Source organism: Taurulus bubalis (assembly GCF_910589615.1).
Source record: "Taurulus bubalis genome assembly, chromosome: 1".
Classification (NCBI taxonomy): domain Eukaryota; kingdom Metazoa; phylum Chordata; class Actinopteri; order Perciformes; family Cottidae; genus Taurulus; species Taurulus bubalis.
In genome coordinates this window covers 31,703,090-31,727,531 of record NC_136589.1, presented here as the reverse complement: position 1 = coordinate 31,727,531, position 24,442 = coordinate 31,703,090, and the positions used below count along the sequence as shown (strand labels likewise).

Sequence of the window (24,442 nt, the reverse complement as noted above, 5' to 3'; positions counted from 1 at the left end):
CCACAGTGGATCTGATGTTAAACACGTGTTTGAGCCTGGAGCTGTCTCACGTCTTGTGGGCTGTTATTATTACGATGCCCAGCCGCTTGTTGTTAATGCTACAATATGCAGAGGACCGTGAGCTTGAGTGGTCTGTAGTGTAAGGTGCTTGGCCTGCTGGGAAAGTGGAGGACTTCTTTGGGATCATGGGAGACGGAGTACTTAAAGTCCTGGATTGTCTCTTAACTGCTGGTTGTTGAGCTTCAACATCTCTATCCTTTTCTGTCTCTCATTTTTGCTTCCCTACTTCTTAATACACTCTCCATCTGTCTTTGTTTGTCTTTCTGTCTGTCTAGCTGTTGGTGGAGTTCGGCAGAGACATCTCGCTGCCAAACACTTCCCGGTACAGTGGTGGAAAACTGTAGGCGGTCTCTGGGTGCAACAAACGGAAAAACTCAAGTTTATCTATGTGGAGGTTACAGATAGACTTCATCATGGGCAGCTTGGACACCAACTGCATGGGAAGAAGATATACAAAAGGTAAGTTCATGTCTATGCTTCTGTATGTGTGTACCTTTGTATGTGTTTAGAAGGAGTTGTGACTGCTTGTCTTTACCTTGTCCAGTTTCTCCTCTGAAGCTCCACTCTTGTGCAGACTGTGCTGCAGAGCCAGGTAGACCTTCTCCTGGAGTTTTTTAATCTTTTGGCCTTCTGTTAGCCAGTGCCGATCTACAGGAAAGAAAATATTCCCCATTCACATATAGTTGTGTTTCTCTTTAAGTAACTTCAATACATATTGTCCGACAGTATATCTAGTATATGGCTCTATGTACCAATCAATCAAGTCTTGCGCATCATTTTTACACATTACTCCAAAATTCAGCCTGACATATTTCATATGTTTGGAAACTCCATTAATATTTACAATTGAGTTTTGTGAGTTTATTGTTTGGCTACACAAGACTAACTGCTTTTAAAGATGTTAAGCATTAATTAAGAGATGACGACATGTATTAAGTTCTGTCTTTGCTTTCTGAAGTCAGAAGTTGATATGTAGACACATGGGGGAAAATTACTAGATTAATGAAAAACGGATGAAATAATCTGCAAAAACTAAATGAAAACCTACATGTGTAAGACTATTTCAAATTATGTTGAATGTGTATGTTGAGAATGGACATCCTACAGTCACATTGAATATCACTGTGGCCTTAGTAGTCTATTATAGACGACTAATATTTGGCAGTATTATGTGCACTTCTATGCGTTGTATGCTCTCACATACAATACAATACCTGTATTGTATGTGAGAGCGAGAAAGAGATAAAGGAGGAAATAATTACCTGGAGAAAGAAGAACAGCAGCGCTAAACAGGGCCATCTCTTCATCAGACAGCTGTAGACGGCAGAGTCCTTTTCCCACGTCGAACACTGCACTGACCAGGTCATCACAACCTGCATAAACCCAGGAAATCAATACTTTAATTGTTAACAATAACAGCTTGAATACTCCTCAGCTCCAGCTGGAGGCTTTCAAGTACATCTCTTCAAAGCCAGTTCTGGTGTTGATAAGAGTGAAGCTGACGGTCTGAGTTATTTTAGGAACAATTGCCACACTTACGTCATTCAAAATAATGAATTACTTCAGTCAGTGCAGAGGCATTTTCTCAGGCATACATTATGATAGTGTGTGTGAAAAATACTTTTTTAATTTACTTAATTTATTTAAAGAGTGAGCAAACTAAGAGGCTTCCCTGTGTCGCCCTGCAAATTGTCTGAATCCTTTTAGAGCTTGCACAACAACATCTGATCCTCACCAAGTGCTTTGAAGAGTTGAGCCAGGGCAAATTTTCCATTGAAGAAAATGCTGCTGTTGTTGACGTTGAAAGCTCGGCACATGCGTATCAGCAGGACCTCGAGACAGCCTGAAGGGTAGCCACAGATAGAGGCAAAGACATGGATAAAGAAGACCCCGATTGGTGCACAGCATATGCAATGACATTTCTGAACCATTTAAAAGTCAACAGGATAACAGGAATATCCCCAAAGATGGAGACAAAAATAAAACAAACAAACAGGAAGGAATAGAAGATTGCAAGTTTCACACTTTGTTTACTTTGCAAGCATTAACTTTATAAATCAAGTGTTTGAGATGTCCTCATTTTTAGTACACTGACCTGCTTTCAGCAATATAATCTGATCATTCTGGCATAGGTCCATGAAGCCAGCAATGCGTTTGGCAAACTCCACCACATACTGGATGGCATTGGTGATGTGGTGTGCACACTGCTGCCACATCCACTCTGCTGACTGAAAAAAGTGACACACAGAAGAGAAGTGAGATTCACAAGTCCATTGACATCACATCAGCATAAATATCATCATAGTAGATGTTCAACATCAGATCAGTACTTGCACTGATAGTCCCGATAATAAAACATTCGACAAAAAACAATATATCAGCAAAGTAAGCTAATTAAGTTATTACAAATACATATGTTTACATGTAATATTGCATTTTAAACACTGTTAAAATGATCCATAGTAGGCCGATACTGAAATGTTATTCATGAGCGTAGACAAACCACACATGGAATTCATCCTGTACCTTGTTTTGAAAAGCACGCGTTTCCTCAGGTGTGTATTGTGCCCAGGTGAATCTCTTCATGTCCTCAGCGCTGTACTGACACGTCTCCAAGTGAGACTTGAGAATACTCTGAGTTATGCGCTCTGTGGAAACACACATATACCGATAAGCACCGGTGTTTTCTCACTCCAGTTGTTTGTGCTGGCAGCAGGTTGAATAACTAGATGCTGAGCACCACTCTGCTGTTATGTACGCCACTCATGCTCCTGCCAAGATTGAGTGATAATGGCTCATCTACTTATGTCATCTCTGCAGCTGTTAGGATCCTTTCCACCTCCTGCACTTATAATACCCAGCAGTCATAGTATGTACTTATTGCTTCCTTTAAAAGTCCTCAGAGCCCTATTCAAAGCCTCCTTGCAGTTTGGTGTAGCCAGCAACTATAAAGATGTGAAATAAAATACAAATGTATTCTTTCTCAAGGCATTTAGAGACGCTTCTCTAAAAAATGTCTTTGCATCCTTACCTTTATAAATACCACTCGACGATGCTCCCTTTATCTGTCCCTGTTTTTTATCTTATATGAGCTTGATGACTTATGCCTTTTTCATATTGCTTGTTTCCTGCTTGTTTTGACCGTTACATCTTGTCCTTGTCCTGTTTTATCTGCCATGACTCATTCTGGTTCTTCTTTTATTGCTAGCCTGTTTATAGGAGACGTCCTTGTGCTTCATCTTAGTTTTTTATTGAATCAACACTGTTTTTATTAGATTTGCTGTTATTGCATTTAGTCTTATTTCATTCATGATTTGCTGTAAATTCTAAAATAAAAAAAGATAATAAATCAGGGCGGAAAAAACTAAATGACCACAACATTAACATTTTCATAGTAATATATATCCAACTGTACAACATCCTTATGCCATTTTTTTTTAACTTTTATTTCTCCTGGATTATTAACTATGATAGATTTGCTTTTCCTTGCCATCTTAATGTACATTAATGCTACTGAAGGTAAAAACTGATGGCAAATACTTCTGTTCAGGGAGTGACTTAATGGCAAACTCTGTGTTGAGTCTGGGTCAAGAGCATGCAGCAGGCAATTTCCAGAAAAACAGGAGCAATAGGACAAAATATAAAAAGGGGAACCTCAGAAATAAATGCCTATCTCTTATAGTATTGTATTATTATAATATACATCTCAAGTAAAGGCCTGGTTCTCTCTTCATTAATACTCATACTTATACTCATACACTTATGGTTATATGTGAATAAAAGAAGAAATTATTTGTTAGTTATCATTGTCAGTACTCACCAAGGTCTGTTATTGAGCAGTCGTCAGGCAGATGATCCAGCAGTGCATGTGTGCGTTTTAGCAGCGGATGCGTGAGAGAGTGTGTATGCAAGAGGTGGATCCCGGTGGTGTCTGCCCCGTCCAGCATTGTCTGCTGCGGGGAATTCTGATTGGACAAGGATGATGAAGAGGAAGAAGCGGAAGATGAGTTGGAGGTGTTCCCTGTGCTGGCTCCGCCACCGAGCAGCTCCAGGCTGCAGTACTTGCTGGACTCCTCGGGGGTCAGCGGTAGGTCAAACAGGTCGGGCAGCGCTGCGATGTCATCCAGGTCGCTGAGGGTGGAGCTGGAGCCCCCGCTGCTGTAGGACCGGCTCAGACCCTCTTCACTATCCTCCCTACCACCGCCACAGACACCGTCTTTCTTGGGTATGGAAAGAGCCGTGGCGCCCCCGCCTGCGGAGGCCAAACACTCCTGGGACTTTTGGTGCTTTTGCACTTCAGCGTAGAGGCTGTCACGCTGCTTCTTGGACATACGACCAAATTTAACCGCTGCAGAGAGGGAACACATTTAATTATAGCAAACAAACAGACAAAAAAAAACAATTCATAGAAATCTTACAATGCATCTACCTGGATAAAATAAAAACTGATGACATAAATTACATATTTTATTCTTTTTACTTTAGCACAGAGACTTTGCAAGTTTGCTATGGCCAAACATATTACAGTTCACATCTGTTTTCTCAGGCTGTCACTTTAATTTAATTGTAAGCTATTTCTGCCTCACATACTTTTTCCACCTCATTCATAATATTCTATGTTCCAGTCCCTAAATCATATGAGGCATGATGACAGCCCATCACCCCTTCACTCTGTATACTGTATTTGTTTTTGTCTCTCTGCAAACTATGGAACAAAAAAGCGGCGTGCCCTCTCTCCACAGCTGATGTGAAACACAAGTGCTGGTGTCAGCTTTAAGTTGAAGGAATACTGGGATTTGCCAGGTAAACACATACTTAACTAAGTGTAAAAAGAGGCTAAAGTGCGTTGGGTGTGTGTTTACCATCTCTGCTCATGCCCAAAGCCAGACACTTCTGTAGGCGGCAGTGCTGGCAGCGGTTGCGGTTAGTTCGGTCGATCAGGCAGTTCCTCTGGCGGGAACAAGAGTACATAGCGTTGTTCTGCTGGCTGCGACGGAAGAAACCCTGGACAAACACACAAATACCATCGTGGTAAATGACGAGCACATGTGAGACAGAACAGGTCGGCTGAAGTTAAATTTGGTAGCCTGGTTTACGCGCTGCGTTTCCTCCTCACCTTGCAGCCTTCGCAGGTGATGACTCCATAGTGGATTCCTGAGGACTTGTCCCCACAGATCTTACAGGGGATGACCTCGATCTGAGCTTCAGGACCAAAGACAACATAGACAAAAGAGGTCAGATCTACATGCAAAGTGAACTGGAGATTAAACAATCAGTTAATATTTGATAGCGAAGTGCAGCAGGTCAACACTACTGAGTCATACTGTGGACGGTTTCCAAAACAGTTCATATCTAAACAATAATACAACATTGGGTAACATGATCTATTCATTCCAATTCACACTTTCATAGAAAGCCCATATTTCACATTGAGCGCCCGACTTATTCAAGATTCTGTCAATGTTTTCTTTCCGAATAATCCTTTTGAGAAACTCCAGTCAGATGTCAGACTTCTGTAATCTTCAACTGTTCTTATCAAAATAAATAATGATTTATTGATAACTGCTGATTCTGGTGTTTGTTTTCTTCTCATCCTCCTTGGTTTGAACTGGTTTTGCTTACTTTACTGGATAAAATTTTGTTTGTGTTTTATTGGTCTCTTCCTCTTAGGTCACCATCTCTTCTGGTGTTCCCAAGTAATCAGTTATGAGTCTCCTAATACTCTTTTCAAGAGACACATAACTCTTAATACTCGTTTATTTGTAGCCCTTTGGGCATATTGTTCCACATATTGTCCCAATTATCCTGTGTTCATGAGTCTTTTAAAGTGCTGACTGTAGCTGAACTTCCTCTTGCTTACTGACAAGAAAGATTAGATCCTTTTATTTTAATCTTTGGCAGCTTCTTCATGACTGTAATATAAACCATATCCCAGGCTATCTTTCACGGGTCATTCATGTTTTGCTATCACGTTTTCTCTAGCTATAAACCTTGGCCAAAACTAGCTCCTTTGTATCGTCTGTAGACCTTGAAAATGTCAGCCATACTTGTATCTTGTCACAGTTATACTGCTGTAACTCGGTGTACTCTGAGCCACCGCCAGTTGATACAAATACAGCTGGGAATTTAACAATCTCTATTTCACCAAGTTGTTATGTTACACCTATCCTTGCCTCCCTTCTCCAGTAGCCCGTGAGTTTCAGAATGAGTTCTTTTTAGAGATTTTAGTTCAAACAGGACTCATTAGCCAGGGTGACCATGTCTTTGAAACTCCACATCTGTTTATCTAATGCTAGCAAACATCATCAGTACTAACTTTCATGAGGAGATATTTAAGATTGTTTTGTAAAAATGTGATTAATCATTTTCACCATTTTTATTAGGAAATTATGAACACATTTTAGAAACTGAAACAAAACCTGTAGTTTGCACCAAAGTGTTGTAATCAAAGACAAATACACATTGTGTAATTTGTACAGAGAGGCACATATTCTGTATTCCTGTTTCTGCTGATGGAAACTACCCAGCAGACAAAGTGGCCAACAATACGCACATGCAGTAAGATAACTTGCAATGGACTTTGTTTGACTGCACCCTTCATGTGGCCCCCATGAGGGAACAGAGTACACAAACAGATAGGGAATCACATGACACTTGCACACATACATAAAGACCTTACTTATTGACCAAGGAAAAACCCAACAGCAGAAGCTACATCAGAAGATGCTTGTTGCTCAACTCTTTTGTTTACAATCTTAGACAGATTTCTTTTTTAATTGCATTTGTACCACTTTTGAGAATGATGTCTGGAAAACCAAAGAGGTGTATATGATTGAGGGAGCATCGTTGCACTCTTAGGTACTGGAAAACACTACTTTCCATTTATTTTCTCCTTCAATGACACCGTCGGCTGTTTCTACTCTCAAACTGTTGACTAAAATACTCAAAGTGATCAGAGCAGCTGCAGGCAAGCAATGGAAAAATATCTCCCTTCCTCTCTTTCTCTCAGGTTCCCCTCCACCCCTCCCTCATCTCACGATTATATAACTCTTGTCTGTGAGCATTCCTCACAATACTCATTCAGCAGGCTCACTTTAGCAACACTGACACCCCGCCTTTCCTCAGACTCTCTCTTCTCCACTGGCCGAGCAGCGTTCGCAGCCTCCTTGGTATTGGCTGAGTCATCCGTCACTCGGCGCTGTGGCCTGTCAGCCCATGTGGACATTCTGTCCCACTGACACACTTTCCCACTGCAGGGGGAGAGGGAGGAGGGCCGGCATGCACAGTCCGACTCTCTGCAGACCAGTTTCAAGGTGGCGCTGAACAATGGTCAGACTCTCTCATTAAACATGTCCCCGAAGGCTCGTAGATTTAAACCAGAAAGCTGTTACAAAACAATAAAATTAACCAAGCATGGCAATGATAAAAAAGCCTTGACAAACGGCACTTAACAGTTTGGTTAATACCAAACACAGATCTGCACTCATTTCCCCTGGGACTGTTTCTATGCAATAACCATTGTGCTGTTTAATTAATGATGAATCACATTTGATTTGACTGTAATAGCTCATATTATACCTGGCAACAGTCCACTCAAAGCAGACAAAGTCTGCACTTGAATGTCAGCTATTTGACCCTCTCCCCACTCCCCAGTCTTTGACATTGAGCCTCTTCTTCAACCCAATCTATTCTTGTCCTGTGCAGAGAGCCAGAATTGCACAGATGCCCAGACGCCCACCATTTTTGCTACAACCACACATATGTGCTTTCTAACTCCACTCTGCAGATATACAGGCACAACCCAGAGACAGTAACATATTTGTATCCTTTATGGTCCCTTATTTAATGTGATAATCTAGTTAAAACCTGATAAATGAAAATGGACTATCCAGCTAAACCAATTACCTACATATGATGATTCAATAAGTACAGATAATTAACATCGATGTCTTGAAGACTTGTAGCGCTGTGCCAATAGAGAAGCAAAACTAGGACTGCAGCTAACAATGATTTTAATAATTGATTACTCTTTTCCATTATTTCCTTAATTAATAATTTACTGTAAAAATAGTTAAAAATGACCAAAACACTGGATCAACTGTCCAAAACCCAACAGTATTGAGTTTACTGAAGAAAACTACCAATTATGCACAGTTGAGAAGCTGGAACATATGCATTTTCTGCATCATTGCTTCAAAAGTGAATGTGACTTGTACATCTACTAAAGGATTAGTTGAATAATCATTTAATAGCTACAGAATACACTGCTGTTGTGAGATAAACACCCAGGGATCATGAGCTTACTTAACATATGTTACAAATTGAAGTGTCTAACAATGCTGAGAAAGAGACACAGGAGCAGGAGCCACACTAATGTTAAATCAACATTTACCATTAACCCTGAATATCATTGTTGACCTGCGATAAAACACCAGTCTTTGACCTTTAGCTCTCCAGAGAGAGGCTACATTCCAAGAAGATCAATGCCAAACCTGCTTTTGGCTAACATGAGGTATGAGGGCTGCATGCAGCTCTTTACTTTTCTTTACCAACTAACTCAATACTGCCGTGAAATGAAATTACACAAATAGCAAACAAAGAATGGTGTTTGAGTATGTCTAGTGTTTGAGCAGTAGGAGGGCTGCCTTGTGAGGCAAACCCAAGACTTAAAAAAGAAATGTAGCTAAACTATAAGTGTCTGTTCCCAAATGCGTTGGCCCCAGTGTGTTTATCAGGCAGCTAAATGTGTAACTGTGTTATCTCAACAAAAGGCCAATTCAGTAGAGGTGGCGTAGTGAGGGGCAGAGACAAATCACTGACGTTTTGCTTCCAACTGCTCACTTCTTGGTATCTAATGTGAAACAAGCAGCCAGTAATCCCCCAGCAGGGCCCCCCTGGCCTGTGGGTAATACAGACAGTATGTCAGTGCGGCAATATATCGTAAAAGAAATTAGATACATTTTGACCCTCCACAAGTTGACCACCATATATGTGAATGCATCACTCCGTCTTATAATCGTATAACCTGTTGTCAGTAAAGGCTGTTTGCTTATTATGCGAGTCACTATACCATGCAGCCTCAAGCTAAATGCCCTTGCACATCAAATTGACGCAAGGCTCAATCACATTATTTTCAGTTCTTTTCATTACCTCGGTATAAGAATAACTGACAGCACGAGAAGAGACACTCAATAGGAGGCGAGGGGCCCTGTGCTTGGCTTCGATACATATAAGCAATGCTGAAGCACTTGTTGTGTCATGCCTCACAGTTGGATGTAGGCTTTCAGTGCAACACAGAGCTGTATTACAACAATCCACCGTGGTTGCCCTTGTTGCTTTTTCATCTTTTGAAGTCATGTTAAGAATACGGGAACACTTTCCTGATTATTCTATTTCGAGGTGTTTCCAAAGCCTCAAAGCCTGCAGAGATGAGCCGGAGGAGAGCAAATATATTCTCAGATATGTTGAAAATAAAACCCACTTTGATTTCACACCCTCAGCTTGAATCTATGAACTGTCTTATTGATTAAGCTTGACACCTTGTAGCACACAGCTCCCGCAAAATAATTTCATTTTACCCTCTCAGGATGATACAACTTGAAAAGCAAAACTAATGAGACTTCACTCACATACTCAAGACGCATATATACATTCTGGCTGTCTGGCTGTTGGTGTATTCAAATCAAGGAGCTCTATTTTCAAAGATACAAATACCAGTGGAGGCCATGCCGAGGCACAAAGAGGGGGGATTTGAACAGAGCTAAGAATTCCTCTTCTACTGGGTGTCACTGTGTGTGTATCCTATGATCTTTCACTATGTCTTCATGTAATAAAAATACAATACTTCACACTGCTATCCAGTACAATAAACCACAGGATGTGTCGGGGGTCCAGACATCACGGCAGGCCTCTAAAAGTCTGTCAGCATGCCAAATCTGTTGGAATGACTCAATACTTTAGACTAATTGTGACTGCAACTGTATGAATGTTCAAACTGGGACAAAAACGCTGACTTGCTTTTCTATGAGGAAACGACAGGTTGAGTAACTAACCTACATTTTCAGTGCAGTAAGCTAAGAAATAGCAATGGCTTGTTTACATTTGGATATCCTGCCAGAAATGGAGCCTCCCTCCACCAGAGGCCCCCTCTGCTTCTTCCTCCCTTTATCTCTCCTAGAAAATCCATCTCTTTCCTACCCTGTCAAAAACAAAACAAAACTCTGTGCAGCTAATCTATTGTCCTGCAAAACAAGTGTAAGGGAAGACTGAATTGTTAACACAATACAAGACAAAACATATTTCAACTATGATCTTTACTGATGCATGAAGATTTGTGTGATTTGACTGTCTTAGACTACAGTATATGTGAAAAAAAACAACAACAACTATATTGCTTATATGGGGCCTATTTTGAATTTCTATATTTTATTACAGGGCTATTTCAATTAAATTATATTCGGGTGTTACAGATAATAAACCAACGGGAGACAAACGTCCTTGTTAATAACAATTATCTGCTGCCCTCTGGCCAAGTTCAAGCTCAGCCCGGCATTGAAGTGACACATTGAAGGCCGACCGTCAGTGCGCGCCAGTAACCGCACATGGCGCTGCACGGCAGCGCACGGCGCTTCCCAGAGCCTCTCTTCCTCCCTCCGCTGCATATGCTGTATAATGTTGGGTGACATAACTAGGTCAGTGGAACAGCCAGACCCCTCTGCCTCTGTGCACTCACACAGTAGGCCATGCTGGCACAGCCATCACACAACATCACACAACTGCACCAACACAGATTCCTCTTAAAAAGTCAACGCTCAAAAAAAAGAAGAAGAAAAGTTGAGGAACATCTTCAGAAATATTTTTGTTTTCCAAAACTATCAAATATCACGAAATGAGAATGTTGAATATCAAAATGGCGTTACACATACGTGCACTATTTGGTTGTTTAATTCACCGGATCAGAAACCCGATTCACTCGCATTACAGCTCGATTACATAATTGCAGTTTGGGTTAACAACAACCTCCTCGGAAGCCCCGCCCTCTCACTATTGCATAACTCTAACATGGCAAAATGTATAGATGCACTCCCAGATGAGATATGACACATTTAGCACCGCCATAAATCACAAAGCACAATTACGCATGTGTATCTTGGACTGATTTCACAATCAACAGACATGCGAGATTATACACAACTATCTTGTTGAATACATTCTCATGCTTGCACATGCCTCCAGCTGTTTATCAGTGCATGCTGAACTTCAGTGTTGAGCATGTCGCCTCGGGCCCAATGCAGCTGTAGGGATTAATGCACACGGGGAGAAAAACAGGCGCACTCAAGTCCCCGTGCGCGTACATGTGGTCGTTCAAGCCCGTCCAAACCCACACCGTGGTTCTTCACCATTCAAGTTCAACCAAACATGCACATATTTATTGCCAAATAAAATCAACTTACCTCTCATTTTGATGTTGTCTTTCTCTTGGCTGAAGGATAAGAAACACTCGGCTACATGGGGCTAATGTAGGTGACAGGACGGAGGAGAATAAACCCTTAGAGCGCAGTAAACTGGCTCTGTAAATATGAACTTTGTTCCGGCTGCAGACAGCTCTCGTAAAGAACGACCAAAAAAAAAAAGAAAGAGGAAAAAAACTACCCGAAACTCCGCTCCGCTATCGCTCGGTCAGGTCCGACCAAAATAAGAGAGTGAATAAAGTCTGTATGGATCGCATCCGTGTCGGCGCACTGGCGAATAGATTTTGCGCAACTTTTTTTGACAGAATAGTCCCAGGGTGGACGACCGGTGATCGGACCCCCCCTCTGCGATGTGACTCTCCGCCTGCTTTCCTCTCAGTCTACCCTGCTAACCGACTTTCTCCAAGCGTGGACTCTCCCATGATCTCACTGCCGACAGCTCCTTTCGCAGCTCTCGCGGGAACGCGCAGTCAGGAGCGAGTTTAAGGTGGCTGTAGGGCAAATGATTGACTGCAGTGCTCAGTTGTCGTGAGACATGAAGAGACAATCATTCCATGAAACCAATAGGATGGCAATTAGAACAATAACCACTTCTGCTTTTAAACAGACATTAAAGTGTGGTGTTTGCCACACTTCTCTGGCTGCATATAATGTACACCAGTCAGTGAATCAACAACAGTAGCATGCTACCTATACATCATTGAGATCATTGAAGTGTTGGGTAAATTGAAACAAGCTGTAAGGAGCTAAGAAGCAGGCTCTTTGTTTACAAGAGAGCTGGCATTTTGTTCACTGAATATTGTATTGCATTAATGGGATGACCTGAAGTACTTTATTTAAACATGTGGCCTGACTGAGCTTCATGAATGTGATAGTGACTCAAAAATGACTGTCTTGCAGACCTCTTACAGAACCACATTTTTTGAAAGCCTTACATAATAGTACACTTTTAGACTTTTTGCCAGATAAATATGACATCTAATTTTTACATTGGGCTTGTGATCAGCATTTTTCACTACTTGCTGACATTTTATAGACCAAACAATTAACCAGAAAAGAAATAACTAACATAATTTTTACCCCAACACCACTGAACACTGATGAAAGTGTACACTATTTCTCCATGCCACTTGTAATAGTACTTGTGATATTTGTTAAAGATACAAGAAAATAGATAAGTGAATTTGAATGTAATGTATGTGGAGCAGCTTCAGAATGTATCTTGCAAAATGTGATCCACAGCAATCTGGGTTCTGTTTCATATTCATATATCTGTACTGGATGCGCAGGAACTTATCACAGAACCACTTATTTGTATCTCAGTATTATGTTATCCCCAAAAATGTATTCAACTTTCACGAATCACCTCTTTCTTTGCACATTTTGTACTGAAAATAAAATAAAATGTACAGCTCATCTTTACATCGTCAATCAATGAATATAAGGGGGGGGTGGGGGGGGGGGGGGGGGGGGGGGGGGGCTTTATGATGCAATGCTCTGGCAGCAGTGTTATGAAACAGCATGGAGGCAGAGATTACCCAAACTAGGTTAGTGGAGCAGCCGAGCACAGAACACAGAGAGTCACAGATTATCTTTCTGTTTCACACACATTCACCCACATAGAAAGACCCAGAGACTCTCATTCTTCAGTTTCCCCCCTATCCAAACCCTTAGTGTTGGCCTCTTCCTTGTTTGTCACACGTAATTGCTTACAAGTATCTTATAAGTGTACACTCTGATGTTTTTATTATTGTGCACCTTATTTTCCTAGCCTTCTCTGCACATGGCTTTTCCTCCCAGCCGTTTGTCTCTGCTGTTTTTCCCTTTCTGTCGCCCCATGCACATCTCCTCTAAAGCCCCTCTGTTCTATGTCTCCCTTGACAACGGCAGTGACACTTTGACCTTAGGTCTTACGTAACCGCTGTGCAGTTTGGTTAGACGGCAGAGGAAGAGGGAGGGAGCGGGAGGAGGGCTTTGGCTTGGCTCATGTATGGCAGACATTTTGTTGCCCGAAGATTAAGAGGTGAAAGAAGAGGCAAGGAAGAAGAGGTTTGAGCTGGAGAAATATTTTTTGAAGGTTAACAGCAGCAGCATAACAGAATGAGGGAGCAGATGAGGTGGGGGGAGAAATGATAAGAGGGATAAGTGGAGGGATTTATAGGGATCATAGACTGTGTGACAACAAACAGAGCTGCAGCACGCAAAGAGGCCAAATAGCCCTCTTTGCCTCGAGTCTTTTCAAGTGCAGAAAAGCAAAACAGGGGTTTAAAATGCCGGTGAGAGACAGAAATGCTTTCTAAAGAGAAGCATTATAAGATATGTCCAGCTCACACCTGCCACGATTATTTGAGGCTCTCCAAATAAAATGCACTGCAAGAGAGAATCTTTAATACAATGCAACCTATATGTGATACAGTGAGGTACAGCTACAGCAGGATAGGAGTGACACTTTTTGCTGTTACATTGTGCAGACACATGGACGACCAGTTACATACAGTATATGTTTGTGTTTTGTACACACATTTTTAGCAGTCACCCATGAATCCGTGCTTGCCTGCTACTTTTTGAATGTCAGGCAAGCAGGCTTTTTTTTTGTGCTGAAGGTCCTTGTTGTTAGGACTGGCATAAGGTTTCTCCTGACTCAGATCAAAGCCAGTGAGTGTAGCCTTGTGACTCCCCGGGGTTGAATTTAAAGGCCTCGCTCACATCAAAGAGTCTTTGTAGGGATGAGGGACCAACTGTAACTGATTGGCTGCACATGGTTTCAGTGGGGCCAATCTCTCTGCTTTAGCAGCATCAACTCCTTTACATTCCAGTCTATCTTCTCATGCGGCACATTGTAAAACCTTCATATGCATTTTTATGTCAAGAGGGGTAATTTAAGGTACATCTATCATACATGATATTCACCATGTCATATCCTTTATTTCATAATCTGTTCTAATTTGTACAACACACTCACAAAAAGGCAAAAGCACACACATGCATATACACATGTACTGTTTGTTGGGATTATTTCAGGATCCTGCCATCCAGAGCTGTAATCTCTCTCTCGATTAATCTCCCTGTTTTCTCTTCTCCGGAGGCACCTTTAATCCCTCTCCCCCCTTCCCTGCAGCCACGGCTCTGTAAACTGGAGCTGTGAGCTTTGCTGCGTCACTAGGTCAGTGTGTCAGATTTAGAGCACAAACAACGTTCCCTCCACTCACAATGTCCTCGTCCTCCTCCTCGCGACTCCACTTTACATCCTCATTCTACCGCCATCTTTTCTGTTTCTCATTTCCCGTTATTTTTCTCTTATCTTTCCATATCCTGTTACCACTTTACACTGTGGCACATCTGTTTCTTTTTCACTCTCAGTTTCTCCTTATCAGTTAAATTTTTCATACACTGTACACGCTTGATAAAGCAGAATAAATAGATTATGAGTTCAATCTCAGGTCATGTATCAGATATATCTCACTGAGCACTCACACTCCTCCAATTCACATGCATTACACAAACATACACTATTAATGTCCTTGGCCTACTTTGCGTTACGCTAAATTAGTTATATGAAGGCTTAGAACATTTATAACATAATTACAAAAATATATTATTTACAAATTATAAATCATCAACACCTGTTTTGCAGACCGAACTTAACCTTCACTGAAGTAAAACCAGAATTTTCAGAACTTGACTAGTAAACACAATGCAAATAATATGTTAATACAATTGTTTCATGTATTTTTTAAACTCAACCGAAGCCCTGACCACAATTAAATGAGAATTTTCTGGGTGCGAAAAACTTATTTTCTCTATCAGATTCTTACTGGGATTTATTGGGTCCTATATGGACATATACCTTTCTGCCAAATAAAGAATAGTTTTGGTTATTTCACTGAAGAAGTTTCTGCATTTTGGTTCTTCTCACTTAGAGGTGGGCTGACTTTTATACTAATAATTCCATGGACCAATCGGAATTCAGCAGCATTTTAATTCTGACCTGATCACACCACACCTATGCAGATAAAGGAGATTAGCAGAAGTTGAGAGGGTTTAAGTCTTTATAAATAACACCTAAATACCTTATTCAGTCATGCATGCTTATTGTTAAATCAATATACTTAGGATTTGGCTTTAAGTTGAAGTTTGAATCTATATAAACATATCCACACTATCTCCATGAACTCAAATAGTTGAAAAATATCGACACACCACTAATTAGGGGAGACACCTCAGGCTGAAACATAGTTTCTCATGCTCTGATCAATTTTGAGATTTTGGGCAATTTTGCTTCCATAACATGTCTTCTTTCAGACTAATGGGAAAAAAACACACCATCCAAAATGTACATGTTTATTTTACTTATTTTTCTATTTGCGTCTGTAGCATTAGATAATGCCTCATTTGCATATTTACACAACAACAGGAAACTTGTACTATGTAATTTACTGAACGGAAGTAATTAATTGGGGAAGTTTCATGGTGATATGTATTTGTTCAAATATTTTTGTTCATATATTAGTCATAGACTGAACATTCCTGTTTTCTGCTGTACAGTAAGAACTGAACAGGGGAAGTATAGTTCTTCTCTATTTCTCATCTACAAATAGTCACATGATTCAAATGAGCAACTCTCTAATCAGGAGCTTCTCTAAACCTCAACAACACACGAGCAAATGTTCTTCATGACTGTGTGTTTACATTTCAATAGAAAGTTCCAGACTTGCCATGACAAATACAATCAGCAGCAAATATCTATCTTTGTCACTCCAGGTCTTTCTATTCTTTCCCCCAACCTGTCTACAACTCTTTTGCTTTGTTTCTCGCAAAGCAGGTTAAACATCCACACCCACAGACACCTGACTAGAGGGAGGACTCTGATGTGTTGACATGTTCGCACGAATGAACCTCTAATTTAGGTAATAGATCATGGAAACAAAAGACAGCAATAATTGATCAAGTTGTGAACCTTTTCATGAATGACACAACGCTGGCCTTTAAAGTACATGTCATAGTGTGGAATAAAAAAGTAGATATGCAAATACATATATGTGCCACGTAACGACGTGGTGAGAGTAAAAGGAGGTTGCCACCACAACTCGGCTGTGTTTACCTCCAGTGTGGATCAATGTGCTTGGCCATGTTTGCATGACCCAGTTAACCCCAAGTGAGTGCACAAATACACATTCTAAATGCACATGCAATCACACATGGATCAACATGTGATATTTCCATATACAGTAAATAAGATCAGCGAGGTGGAAAAGTATTTCCAGAATACTGCAACATTTCCTGAACTGTTGACTGCTCTCGGTACCACATTGCTTCCTCCATCATTTTCGTACATCTCTTGTGTACCATCTGCAAGGCGCTGGACACTCATACACCGTTTATCTTCACCCTATCGTTTGCTTTTATCCTCGCTTATTCCCTCAGATCCTCTATTCCCTTTCGTTTTCATGCAGGACCAGAGCTCATTCTTCGATGTAATCCTCTAACTGCCTCAGATTATGCAACCAGGGAAGAATGGGATTACTGAATAATCCTTTTGTGTTTTGCAATCCACATTCATACATGATACATCAGCTAAAACCCCTTGGAAAATATGTACGTTTGTCTATTATTATGGAGCTTTTGACTGGTACCAAACAGGTTTATCATATTCACCAACCCGATTTATGGCTACTTGCTTAAACACCATCTGCTCAACAAATGAAATGCACAGTACATCCACATATATCTCACCTCAGATCGTTGTTTACTAAGATAAATACCCTGCATTTGAAAATCAGGCATGTTCATATGTAACTGCTCAGATGACTCATCGCAGGACAGCCAGCAGAAACAGAGACATCTAGTGCTTAGATATGGTACAAGGGTCTGGCCTTATGTAATACTTGGTGCTTTAGCATGCATATACACATGGAAAGTTAAAATGGAAGCATTTTATGGGGTTTTTAAAAACAGCAGATGAATGCATTATAATAATGCACTGTTGCCTATCAGCTCTGCCACACGCATCAGCACACGTTTCTATAAGAATATGCTCCCAAAGCAAATGCACAGTAACAGCGACATGCTTTCTGATAGTGCCCCATCACAGATTGACAAACCTGCACAAATATTATGCAATGTCGAAGCATTATGTAATCCCGCATCACAATAAAAAGTCCCCAAATCATTGGCGCTGTCTGATGGACTGATCCATAGTGGTGCAGCTGATTCATCTAACTTGACTGGTGTCTGTAAAAAAAAGTGAAAGCTGTCTTTGTTCAGCTGATATGTGGTTTGCTGGATGCTGATTCGGGTGGATGCATCACTGTCATCAATGAAGTGGAAGGCTGTGTTGTGCTTTTCAGATTCTGGGAGGTGATAAGAGAGAAACAGGACTGGGAAAGTCTACATTGCGTCACAGCAGGGAGCCGAGGGGAAAAAGGAGAGAGAGGAGACAGGAGGGGGAAACAGGGGTGCGTCTTCACTGACCTAGTTAGAGCGATGGAAACCCCCCTCCCTCACCCACCCTGCCTCACTACTACTGACGTGTAAAGGACACTTTCAAACAGTACCAGACAGACAGGAATAAATGCAGGGAGTCAGGAAAAGGAGAAAGCTGAGCGTTTATACAGACAGGCTGGGGGCAGACCAACAGACAGGCAGACGGAAGTCGAGAAAAATTAGATTGGCCGGGACTAGCAGACAAACATATCCACAATGATATACCAGATCCGGGTAGATCTGGGAAATATCTCTGTGAAAACAGGATAAGCCTACAGGGATTTAAAACAAATTAATGATAACAACAGGCCACATCAGAAATATGGAACCCCTTCATATCCTGCGTAATATTAGATTTCTGCCTTTATTTTCAGACAATAACCTCTTTGAAGAATAAAGCAGCTTTTAATAAAATCAGAGCATCGCTAAGAAGGCAATAACTGCAACATATACAAACAGTAATTTAGAATAAACAAAAAGCAAAAGTGCTTTTCAGGGGTATTGTTGCAGAAATCGGAATTGTCAAGGCCATTACAATTTAAGTGAAAGTGTTTCTAGGATTAACTAAAAATAAATAAAGCCACTGCTTCTCCAGGTAACTTTCACACGAATGGCCCATGCTCATTTACACAGCTACACCTAAACTTCAGTCTTTTCTCGAATGGAGGATTGTTTCTCCCTCTGGCTTCACAAAATCTACGTTTCAGTTCAGAGGTTGCAGTCTGATGGAGCAAGCTGACTCAAAACTTTCCTGAAGCCAAACTGTATCAGTTAAAAATAGATTGAACAGTATATAACAACAAGTAAAAAGGCAGCTTCATACTTTCTGCTCTGTCATCTGTTTTAGTACTGTATATTCTCAACTGTTCCGTCTATCCAAAACCTTTTTCCAGGCCACATTTTCAGATTTCCATTCCCCCTTTTCAGTAGTTCACCCTGGGTTTCTTTCCATCAGTCTCTTTTTTAAGGAACTTTCAGCTCTGCATTTCTGCATTTTGATGCTGAAGTCTTTGTCTTAGAGACAAAGAAGAGAGAGGCTGATTAAAAACACTGGAGTGGCGTAGAGTCTGCAAAAACAATTGACTAAACCCTGAAATAATTTGGGGTTATCCGGACTCATTGGACAGCACTTGATGCTTTTTTAAAACACTTTTATTCCTGTTTTAATGATTACTAAAGAACCATGTATAGAGAAGATACACTCTAAACCTCCAACATGAATCTCATCAAAACAGCCCTCTTTTTACTCTCTTTAAATCTATGCCTCTCTAACACAGCAGTCCTTCAGACTAAACATCAAAGGCCACAAAATAGAGACAACCATTGTATGCAATGTTGCCAGGAGCCACAATCAGTACTACTTTAAATGTCTTTTTTAATTTGTCTTTTTTTCTGCAGCCATGACCTCATTGACACAAGCTGAAGGCCTCCTTTCCAATATTATCTGTACTAGAGTACTTGAGTATGACGCAGACAATGATTCATCTGTATAATCTTGTTAAAATCTGGTCAGGCTTTAAGATTTTTGAGAATAAGCAGTTTCAGTAAATGTTCCATTAACCAATTTCAACTGCTTTTCTTCTGATAGAAAGTAAATATTACAATGGAATAATTCTGACATCTTCAATCAATGGCCAGAATTTGTGAAGAAGACATAGTTACTGTCAGCAAAAACTAAGCAAAACAATAGAGTCCATCTTGTGATGGGATCAATCTTTGATGCCAAATCAATCCAAGTGTAGTTGCCAACGGTCCGTTCCACACTTATTGCCTCCCTATTTCCAATGCTTCACTCAGACAAACCTGTACACCCGTAAAGTTTCCAATCTGCATCATTTGCGGTTGCAACACTATTGTACATGCTGTGGTTGTTCCGGCTCCAGTAGGCGTCTCCTGCACCACATTTTCTGCCATGATGTCACGCACACTCACAAGGTGAATACAATACCAGGAACACGATGCAGACACACAAATGCTGCGCTGCTCCATTTCTATTAAATGCCCATTAAGGTGGCCATCACTGTGCAGCGTCTGGTTTGCGTTTGTAGCAGCCCCCCCCCTTGTCTGCTTGATTGGATAGAAACACTCTGATGTTGACAAAATAACTCACAAATGTGGAGCAGTTTTACCAGAGCTACATGAGGGTAGAGGGAGGCTTGCAGATGTCTTGATGGTTTCAATTAACTGTGTTCTATTGACTCCAGAAACTTAATTTAAAAAGGTTATTTCATAAACAGAGGTTTACACCAGAGGCTGTCAGTTGTTGACAAGCTTAGCAGAAATTACAAGCTATGTGAGCTTGAAAATGACAACAGAAAAGAATGCACGAGACACAAATGTTCCCAAATCAGGGAGGACACATTATCCAAACAAAAGCCTCATTACCTTCGAGGTTGTTTTCAAGTGTCATTTCTGGGGTTGTTTTAGTTTTTCCTTAAATTTGTTGACTCCTCTATTCCACCAACAGAACAAAAACACTGATCCACTTTTCTTCACAATCTCGCTGTTGAAGCGTGGAGAGCTTTGCTCTAAATCTAAATCTATTGCGCAAATACACAATTTATTTAGCAATTTCCTTTTCCAGTCTGCCATTGTCAGTGTAGCTCTTGACCTCCAACTCTCACTTCCATCCGTGTGACCTTGTTTTTACTCTGTAACACTGTTGCTGGAAATAACCACTTGGGTTGCAGATCCAAAAGTGTAAATATGAATAACACATTCTTAAAGTACAAACAGGATATTATATGGTGTGACGAGAAATGCTAAAACATATTACTAATTCATTATGAACACCAAGTCGTGCAAAACAAGTGTTGGCTTCAACTTTCTTATTACCCACATCCACATAGACACATCATTTGTAAATCTCTGATGCAAGATAGTGTAGCATGCAAATATCACTGTGGAACAATAAGGGGAACTGCGTCTGTGGTCTGCTACCTACAGATTTAGCTCATTTTATACTTTTAGCCACAGAGACCAACACGTCAGAAAGAGAGGACTTGTGGTAGAGCTTCTCACGGGTCTGCATGTTTCAAGAAGACATAGATATGCCGGGTGCCTAAAATCGATTTAGGTTCATCTTTAATATGGTAAGGTTTTTTTTATTGGATCATTATGACCAGTAACACAACGGCGATGTGTGTTTTTGTCTTTCACTAATTGTAACTGTATACTGGTGTTGTATTGGTGTTGTATATCACTGCTGTTTCTGTTTAGCTGTTTGGGAAATGATGAGTTGAAAAGGCAGAGTAAGTTCTTCAGTTCTTAAGAAATAACTTTTTAAATAAAAGGAAGTAATGATCAGTTGTTGTATGATGAGTAACCACTACAATAAGTCCTGCTATGAAAAGTAGCGTCACATTTTTCAAGGCTCACATGCTCATGAGAATATAGAAGAGAGAAGATAGAAAACTAATATGGTTGCTGTAATCATTTATCTTGTCCACACTGGCCATGAAGGGACGATTTCTGGGTCACAGTCTTAGCAGAATCTGTAGACGACAAGTTTGAAAATAAAAATTTCTGGGGGTGTGAAGGAGAAAGTGAATTTACTAGATTTTTGGTCGTTGCTGTCTTGGCTTTTTGCAATCAGTGACAGAGAGGGTGCCGTTGAGTGCAACTGAACACAGCATAAGACATTTGTAGGGAACCAAAACGGTTACAATTAATACTGGTGAGCTGAACAGAATATGAAACACAGTGAAAGGGTTCAAGTCACAAAGTAGCTACACCCCTAAAGCTAACCTGCTTGACTTACTCTGAATGGGGCATTGATTTACTAAATGAACATCGTGCTGTATTGAGGAGGACTTGAATCTAGTGATTGAGGTCATGAACTCATGTTTACAATGTTTACTGAGACCTTTTTGTCCACCGTGAGACCGACAATGCTATCGGAGTGTAATGCTAAATCATCGGAGTACTCTTTTGGAAGAATGATAACAGGAAGCATTTTAAATGTAGGCCTACACATGAGCTTGTGGATGTTGTTTTAAGACTCAAGGAGAACCTCTCCTTTAATATAGTTAGACCCTGTGAGCTGTATTGAATAGTCATGAACCGTTTGTTTATGTGCTTCTTTGGAGGTGCATCTCAGTATTTACTCCTTCTCTTAACTAACATACTAATTGCTTTTCACTCACACATGGACACTTCTTACAGATAAGTATATGCAACAACACCAACATTACCACCAATGGATGCCAATTGGATCACCTGCAGGGTTGGGCTTACAGTCCAGTGTTTCTCCTGGGTTTCCTTGTCAATTCTGCTGCTCTGCATGCCTTCATTGCCAAACGGGCCTCCTGGACCGACACCCACATCTACATGCTCAACCTGGCTATAGCTGATACCACCCTCCTCCTCTTCCTTCCCTTAAGGATCTATGATGCCTTCTTCTGCCTGCCAAAAGATACTTACTTGTGTACTTTCCTTTTATTCTTACATTTCATCAACATGTACGCCAGCATCCTCACAACCACGGCCATCAGTGTCCAACGATACCTGGTTATAAGGTTCCCACTGCAGACCAGATCATGGAGGAAGAAGAAAGAGACAGCGTTTGCTGTGTGTTTGCTTCTTTGGGGATTTCTTTTGACAACATGCATTATATTCCGAGAAGAAAATTACCCGGACAAACTCTGGACCTGTTTTGAAAGATGTAAAAATCTCCCACTTCATCGACACTTTATGGTTATTATGGTGTTTCTAGGCTACATCACTCCACTGTCGATTGTTATCTTCTGTTCCAGTTGCATCATCCGTATTCTGTTAAAGGTGGATGACAAGTCAGGGGAAAAGAAAAGGATCATTGGCATAGTCACAGCAAACATGATCGTTTTCATTGTCTGCTACACACCGATGCATGTTAGCTTTGTTGTCAACTACTTTAACACAGTTTCAGGAAACTGGCAGAATGAATCCTTACCTGCACACGTGTATTTACTTGTGTCTGAATGGATCGCTTCCACAAACTGCTGTTTTGATTCCATCGGCTATTATTTTCTATTGAAACGCTTCTATTCATAAGTAAGTGGGAGTCCACACATTTTGTTTCAGACTGCACAATGAAGGCCTAGAATACATTATAATTTTAAAGGGGTACGTCACTGATCTCACACATCAAGTTCAGTTTACTGGTCATGAAAAGAATCTATGAGATCTTGAGATTCAACATTTTTGACACAAACATACATTACAAATTGAAGGTGTGGGGTGTGCACACCTGCTGTTACTAAGCAACCAAAACCTAAATGATGCAGTGACAATGATGATGAAGTTGCGTTTAGTTAGCAGTAAGCCTCACTGACTAAACCAAACAAAGTCAAAACAAAGATAAATTAATTTACACTTTCATTTACAATCATCATTTAGTGATGATTTGTCATCCACAGTTTGGCTGACCTTTCAACTGGAAGTTGTGATGTCAATGGTCAGCAAAGGTGAAGAAAGTAAAATGTTTAACTGCTTTTTATCTGAAAGTAGGCCTGGGAACGCCTGCACACTGCAACAGTGAATTTGAAGGTGCAAAAAAACGCCACATGTGAAAGACAGCAGGGAGAGTAAAATGGGAAAAACCTTTGTGTTGCATTATGGGGATTGAAGGCTACATTCTAGGCCCTGAAAGTCGGGATATCTCGATCACTGCTTCTTGGTTTTTGACAATTCTTTATTATTATTATGGCTCTTGTGGGCCCTCCAACTTTTTGGATGTGCATTACCAAAACATGTGTAGCACTGTCTGACTGATGCAATGTCTATTATTTGACAATTTTTCATGATTTATTGCAATGAAATGTACAGGCTATGGAAAAATAAACCTTTCAGCTTGTTCCATGTGATTCCTCAGTTCCAAATTGGTTAATTGCAGAGTTGATTTGTTCATATAACTATTCATTTGTATATACAGTTATATAACTTATATTGCTTTCCAATATCAGTGGCAGAATAACCTAATCGGTTACATCTGCTTTTGCCAATAACATCACGTTGCTGCATGAGCTCTTTGGCTGCATCAGGGATGATCATGGGGTTCATGTGTGTTTTGGGATATAAATACCTGTTACATAACTCACTTAACCTTTTGTTGCTTGTGTGATGTTCAAAGCATGATAGCAAAGCAGAGAACAAGTGTGCCATTCTCATCTCTGCACTAGACCTCTCATCAAAACTAGTCGGTCTAGTCCAGCAGCACAGCCAGGAAAGGGCCAGTCAATGCACAGCGACTCCCATGGGAGTTCAAGCCTTTCACCCCATCACAGAGGAGCTGAGTGACGGCCAGTGTACAGCTCCCTCTTGTGGCGAGGAAAGTAAATGCAATAACATTTGTTTTGCCTGCCTCTCTGCTGTGGAGCGTTGGCTGTTAGGAAGTTTGAAACTCTCAATCTGATGACAAATATGTCTAATTTAAAGAAAACAAAATGCAC

The 24,442-nt window shown here is 40.7% G+C and overlaps 2 protein-coding genes across 2 annotated transcripts; one reads left to right on the top strand and one right to left on the bottom strand.

The window, feature by feature from the left end:
- Positions 1-331: 331 nt before the first annotated feature.
- Positions 332-11,627, bottom strand: rorcb (RAR-related orphan receptor C b; the record flags this gene model as incomplete). The annotated part of the gene is made up of 10 exons (XM_079222930.1): positions 11,514-11,627; positions 5,177-5,262; positions 4,923-5,064; positions 3,881-4,408; positions 2,587-2,708; positions 2,156-2,288; positions 1,796-1,903; positions 1,323-1,433; positions 596-708; positions 332-493 (listed from the first exon to the last, which is right to left on the bottom strand). The coding sequence occupies exons 1-10, from the start codon at positions 11,518-11,520 to the stop codon at positions 332-334; spliced, it is 1,512 nt and encodes a 503-aa protein (XP_079079056.1). The 5' UTR covers positions 11,521-11,627.
- A 6,603-nt stretch (positions 11,628-18,230) lies between these two features.
- LOC306753210 (G-protein coupled receptor 35) lies at positions 18,231-23,045 on the top strand (the record flags this gene model as incomplete). Its single annotated transcript, XM_079237075.1, has 2 exons — positions 18,231-18,248; positions 22,179-23,045. 2 exons carry the CDS (start codon positions 18,231-18,233, stop codon positions 23,043-23,045), a joined length of 885 nt encoding a protein of 294 aa, XP_079093201.1.
- Positions 23,046-24,442: the final 1,397 nt, after the last annotated feature.